Genomic DNA, 6,572 nt, shown 5'->3' with positions numbered 1-6,572 from the left:
TGGCTAGGGGAGGGGAGGGGTTGGGGGGCTCATGGCAGACCCCCCCATGCAGCATGGGGCAATAGGGAGCAGCAGGGATCACCTGCCCACCCAGCAGCACCCAGTGATCCAGAGCCTTTTTTTCAAGATGCCAGGAGCTGGGGTGGGCAGGCAGACATTGCTGGGCTGGCAGGGATGGGCCTGGATGATTCAGCAGGTGATTCTCCAAATCAGATTTGACCAAATCAATTCAGTACAGTGATTCAAATCACTGAATTGAATCACTGTACCCGAATCAGCTGAATCCAAATCCGAAGCGAATACTAGCCACTTCGCACAGGCCTAATTTTGATCAGTGTTAGATAAATCTTCCTTTGAAGAACAGTATTGTTGCCTTTGTTTCTTGAAATCTCACTAAATAAAATGGTAGACAGACAGAGAGAGATTGCATAAAAGGAGAGATAATCATTGGTATTTTGAGAGATACTGGGCTCATAATCATTCATATTTTGCGAGATACAGCACTGCAGTGACAGTGGGTGCAAACTGTGATATCTATGCTACTGCACAGTAGGGTCAGAAACAACCTGTGTGCTGCTGGGACTGTGCAATAACAGCAGTTACTGCGGAGTCATTTATTCTTTTAGGAAGGACTAAATGACTCCGCAGTAACAACTGTGCAGTCAGGGGCATGTGTAGAGCCACCCACTGAATAGTAAATCCTTACTGGGTTTTGTTGGGTTAATGACTACCTGTGAAGTCAATGTATCAGTTGGCACCTTCAAGTCTTATTATCCTATAGCTGCAAACCAGCATTACATTTATCCCAGGATCACACATTTTATCCTAAGATAAAGTGTAAATGTACAGATGTCCATGTCTGTTGTCCTGGCATAAATCCTAAAAAAATTCCCAGAGAAGCGATAGTAACACTTTATCCAGGATATTGCAAAGAACATCTATACAGTTATCCCAGGATTGAATCATTGAATCAATGGCAGAAAAGTGGCACTGCATGTAGCTGTTTGCTGAATTCTGATTAGAAACCAGATGTGTGTATGCATCAATCCCAGGATATATTTGTTCAAGGACAAACACAGGCACCGCTTATTAAGAGACAAATGCAGTGTCTATCTCTAGCATATGGCGTGTTGTTATTAGACTTATAAACAATAAAAAGTATTCAATTGGTTTGGTTTCCCTAAAAGCAACATCAGGAATATGGATATATCCTGGCCCTTTAATGGAGTGCCCAAAAGTGTTTCCACTTCTCACTTCCCATGCAATTCCCAGGTCCTTTGAAAGCACCATGCTCGACTGACCACATCCCTCAAGGCACTCTGAACCTCCTTGTTCCTCAAGCTGTAGATGAAGGGGTTGAGTAACGGAGACACAACAGTGTTAAGAACCGCAATTGCCTTGCTGGTGCCCAGCCCGTTGCTCTGTGTTGGCTTGATATACAGAAAAATGCAGGTGCCATAAGTAATAGAGACCACGGTGAGGTGAGAAATGCAGGTGGAAAAGGCTTTCTGCCTGCCTATGTTAGAGGGGATTCTCATCACAGTGAGGATGATTTTACTGTATGAAACAACAGTGATTATGAGAGTGCCCAATAGAGACAGCACTGCAGTAATGAAGGAAATGAGCTCCAGGAGCTGAGTGTCTCCACAGAGCAGTTTCATTAAGGGTGTGTTGTCACAAAAGAAATGGTTAAGAATATTGGAGCCACAGAAGGGCAGCTGGAGAAACGCTATTGTTGGGAGAAGCACAAAGAGGAAACCTTCTATCCAAGAGCCCAAAACCAACAGTGAGCAAACTCGAGTGTTCATGATGGTGGTATAGCGCAGAGGGTTACAAATGGCCACATATCTGTCAAATGACATTGCTGCTAATAAGAGGAACTCAGTAGTACCTAGGAAAAAATACAGAAAGGATTGGGTAAGACACCCAAGAAAAGAAATTGTTGTTGTTCCTAGTGCTAGGTTGGCTAGTGCTTCAGGGACGACAGCAGTAGTGAAGCCAATTTCCAAGAGGGAAAAGTTCCTGAGGAAGAAATACATGGGTGTCTGGAGACGGTGGTCCAGCAAGGTGATTGCAATGATTAAAAGGTTTCCTGTTATTGTCAAACTATAGGTGAGTGTAAGAAGCACAAAGAGTAGGATTTGTAGCTCCCAAATGTCTGTGAAGCCTAAGAGTATGAACTCCCTGATCCCTGTCTGGTTCTCCATGGTGAATCCACAAATGCAGACCTTTCTTTTAAAAAAAGGAAAATTCAAAATTACCAATTCGGTTTTAAACAAAGCACCTTTTCTTTCAATTTGTGCTACAGAATAGAAAAAAAGCTGAAGCTTGAGGGTAGCCATTAAAATTCACTTTATTTCTTCTTTCTACGCTGTAGATGCACTTATACCCAGTTCATTCAATGCCAATATAAGCATGCACACCTGCAACTTCACTAGATATAGATAAAAACAAATGTTGCCCTTTCATATACATTAACACTTAAATGGTTTGTTTGAATTTTTCCATTAACCCATTTGGGAAAAATGTGAAAATGAAATATTATGCCTTTTCCCAGCATAATTGAGACATTCAGAAATATCAAGGGGAGAAAGGTCCCTTCTGCCCTAGTCAGTCTACATGAGTAATACATTTTTTTTTATTCATATAACTCCTTCATCAAATATTATGCCTTTTCCCAGCATAATTGAGACATTCAGAAATATCAAGGGGAGAAAGGTCCCTTCTGCCTTCTCCCTTCTCCCTTCCCTTCCTTCATCAAGGCTACTCATTCATAAATTTAAGATGGAACAATCTCATTGCATGTACACACATTGCCAGAAAGACTATTTTGCAACACTGAGGAGTAAAGCCCAATACTCATGGAATTATTATACAAAACCAAAACTCCCAGACTCAAAGGTATGGAAAAAAAAAAAGAAACTCCACCTAATTCTATAAATCTTGGGGTTTTTTAGATGTACAAGAAGCCAGATATAGACATACTCTTCTTCTCATTCTAGTCAACTTCTACAAGGGACATTAACTGTTACTCAGTTTCTCCTACAGCAAGAAGAATCCTCACCTTTTGAGTGAACCTGGCACTTATAAATGAATGAGTCTAACTGAGGAACTAGTCATTACCATTGTACAAAAGTAGAACAGAGGCTGAGATTCCTGCCCCTTGCATACCTTTTAGGGTCCCAGTTCACATAAATCGGGTGATGACACATCTCGTGTGTCACCTTCTTGTAATGTTACCTGCTAAAGAAGGATATATGTATGTTAAAACAGTTCTGTTGACTCCTGTTGCTAATAACAATATTCCCCTGAGTCCTTAATGCCCTCAGTTGGGTTATGTATGTTAATCATGACCTGTTTAATTTTTACTTAAATTTAGGTTGGGTTCTCAACTGGTTTAAATCATTACAACTACAATCAAGTCAATATAGCTGTATGTCTCATAAGCTGAGCATTTAAGTTGTTATTAGTTTATTTATTTAGCCTCAGTGACTGAGAGAACATGGAGGAATCCCTACCCTCAACCCAGATATTTTTTTTCCTTGGCAATTTATAATTCAGTTATATTCAGAAGTCTGTTTTCATGATTGGGAAGAAAACAAACCAAGGAAATAACAATCAAATAAATACCCCAAAATGTAGATGATATTTTTTAATGGAGAATGGTGTGCCACTAAATTATTAATAAACATGAATATGTATATCTGTACCTTAACATTTATGAAGAGAGGGGTATGTATAGAAGAATCTGAAATTATATCAGTATTTAGTAAGAGGTTTAACGTTTCATTATGATCAGTGGGGTCATATGTTCAGATATAATCCTGAAGACGGAGGGTTGGGGAACAAAGAAACAGGGTAGATAATATGCACTTTTATAGACTAACTAAATAAGATAAATATAGACAGCCCAACTTTCGTAAGGTGAAGCTTACTTTATCAGATGTGACGAAGAAACAAATAAAAAAAACAAGAAAGAGAGCACTAACAAAAAGACAGACAGACAGACAGACAGACAGACAGACAGACATATTTTATGCAAACAAAACCTGTGGAAATTGTCATAGGGAAAGGAAACCAACAAAGCTGCAGTTGAGAAGGGAGCAAGAAATAGAAATTGCTTTTATTTTGCTCAAGAAACAACAGGTACACATTGTGATCATGGTCATTATTGTCCTATTCATGTTGTTTTCTCTTTTTTATTCCTTCTATATTACATTATACTTTTGCTACATGAGAAAACATGGTCCTCACGCGAAAAGTCTGCCTCAAGGCTATCTGAACCTGTTTGTTCCTCAGGCTATATATGAAAGGGTTGAGGAAAGGGGACACCACCGTGTTGAGAATGGACACGGCTTTGCTAAGGTCCACCCCACTTTTCCTCGTGGGTTTAATGTACATGAAGATGCAGCTGCCATAGGTGATGGAGACCACAGTGAGGTGTGATATGCAGGTAGAGAAGGCTTTCTGCCTCCCCAAAGATGATGGAAAGCTCAGGATGGTGAAGATGATTTTGGCATAGGACAGGATGGTGATGGTAAGAGTGCCCAGGAGAGAAATCACAGCTACGGTGAAATCTACCAATTCCAAGAGCCTGGTGTTTGCACAGGCAAGTTTGATGAGGGGTGCATTGTCACAAAAGAAGTGGTTAATGATATTTTGGCTGCAGAAGGGCAGTTGGAATAATGCAAGTAATGGTCCAAGGACAAGGAAAAAGCCACCAAACCAGGAAGCCAGAACTAGAAGTTCACAAACCTGCTCATTCATGGTGGTGGTGTAGGACAAAGGGTAGCAGATGGCCACACACCTATCAAAGGACATCACTGCCAGTAAAAAGAACTCAGTAGTACCCAAGACAATATAGAGGAAAGCCTGTACATAGCATCCAGCTAAAGAAATTGTACTGTTGCCTGATGCCAAGTTGAACAGGGCTTTGGGGATGACGGTGGAGGTGAAACCAATTTCCAAGAGGGAGAAGTTCCGGAGAAAGTAGTACATGGGGGTTTGCAGGCGATGGTCCAGGAGGGTGATGGTAATAATCACAATATTTCCCATGATAGTCAAGATGTAGGTAAGCAGGAGAATCACAAAGATCAGAGTCTTCAAGTTCTGTACTTCAGTGAAACCCAAGAGGACAAAGTTCCTGACCATGGTCTGGTTCTCCATGACAGCATTTTAATGTTCCTGCAGGGAACATAGAAAACATTAAAAATAGGGATTCCTTTGGGAAATTAATCATTTTCTGTCTATTGACTGAGAGAAAATATTGAAATGCTCTGGACCAGATTTTCATCTGGAATAAGTCAGTAGAGCCCCACTAGATGCTATAGAATATGACTGCTCATCAGACCAGAGCTGTATTTGTCTCCTACAACCTTAAAAGTCTCTGCCTATTTGGCTCAAGCTCCAGTGTCCCAAGCCAGAGCATGAAAAGGAAGGTTTGATGTGTTTCTGCATGGATTGAGTTAAATCAGGCCAATTTAAATCATCTATATAAATCATTATTTAAATCAGCATGCCAGAAGTCCAATATAGTAACTGATTTTGATCAACTTTCCCATTGCGTGTGCATCTCTGTGTATATGATTTTTTTTTTTAAAGCAAAGTGAATTTCTTTGGCTGATATAAAAATAAAAATATGTTGATTTACAACTAAATACAGCATTTGCAGTAGATTTGGTATATATACCTCCTATATACACACACTTTATAGACATATTTTAAAATCCTTTTATCCATCTGCATGCATTTTCAAGTCCAGGTTTTTCTCTCCAATCTTCCATTTCTATCTAAACATGACATTCATCTCTGCTTGCCTAAATTCAGGGTTATGTATCCACGCATCAATGCAAAAATCACAACGGTTAAGGAATAGAAGGGCGTTTGCAAAAGAACCTGTAAGAATTTGATAACTGAAAATGCACTGGGAGCCTCTTAACTTTGGCTCCTACTTGTAAGTTAGAGAAAAGGATCTTAGTAAAAGATAAAGAGAAGAACATCATGGGCATGCAAGATAACATTTTTTTTCTGTTCAAGTTTCGAATCTAATATGTTTGCTAAACCAACAGAAGGAGAAAGAGAGTAATGTCATTGTTCCCCTGCTTTTCAATGCTATTGCATAAGTGGAATTTATTACAAAACAGGCTGAAGGCAAGTTCTTAAACTCTTAAAAATAAGCATAAAATACAGTCGCAAACAAAATGTCTTCCAGCTGGAAGTCTGTTCTTCAAATCTTCCTCAAATTACATCGGCAAATACCACCAGTCGTTTTCCAGTATTTGCTGCTGAGTGCTTAAAAGTCATGAGTCACACCACCAGCTTGAATGGAGCTACACTGATTAGCTAATAGCGGACAAAGATCCTAATACCTCAGGATCAATTTTATAGACCATTATAAATATTAGGAAGAAACAAAGAAATAAACTTGCTTTTCACCTACTGTCTGGACTATGACAGCTGCAACACATTTCCAACCCTGGTAAATCTGACATTGCTTAGAAAGAGTCCTACCTGCTGATTCAGTCAACAACACTACATGTTTCACTTTGCCATCCTTCTGCCTTCTCTAGCTT

General features: G+C 39.7%; 2 protein-coding genes across 2 annotated transcripts in view; both read right to left on the bottom strand.

Moving 5' to 3' along the window:
* LOC102371699 (olfactory receptor 49-like) overlaps positions 1–2,207 on the bottom strand; it is a gene marked incomplete at its 3' end in the record, with an annotated part of 3,451 nt that extends 1,244 nt beyond the window's left edge. The window contains exon 1 of the mRNA XM_014526676.1: positions 1,305–2,207. Within this exon, the coding sequence (XP_014382162.1) occupies positions 1,305–2,207 (903 nt within the window). The remainder of the gene's footprint in view (positions 1–1,304) is intronic.
* A 2,011-nt stretch (positions 2,208–4,218) lies between these two features.
* Positions 4,219–5,166, bottom strand: LOC102377615 (olfactory receptor 49-like). Its single transcript, XM_006037428.1, has one exon. The coding sequence runs from the start codon at positions 5,164–5,166 to the stop codon at positions 4,219–4,221; it is 948 nt and encodes a 315-aa protein (XP_006037490.1).
* Between the last annotated feature and the right edge of the window lie 1,406 nt (positions 5,167–6,572).

Source organism: Alligator sinensis, unplaced genomic scaffold, assembly GCF_000455745.1.
Source record: "Alligator sinensis unplaced genomic scaffold, ASM45574v1 scaffold526_1, whole genome shotgun sequence".
NCBI classification, from domain to species: Eukaryota; Metazoa; Chordata; order Crocodylia; family Alligatoridae; genus Alligator; species Alligator sinensis.
The sequence above is the reverse complement of the archived record's forward strand: the minus strand, read 5'-3'. Positions and strand labels throughout refer to the sequence as shown.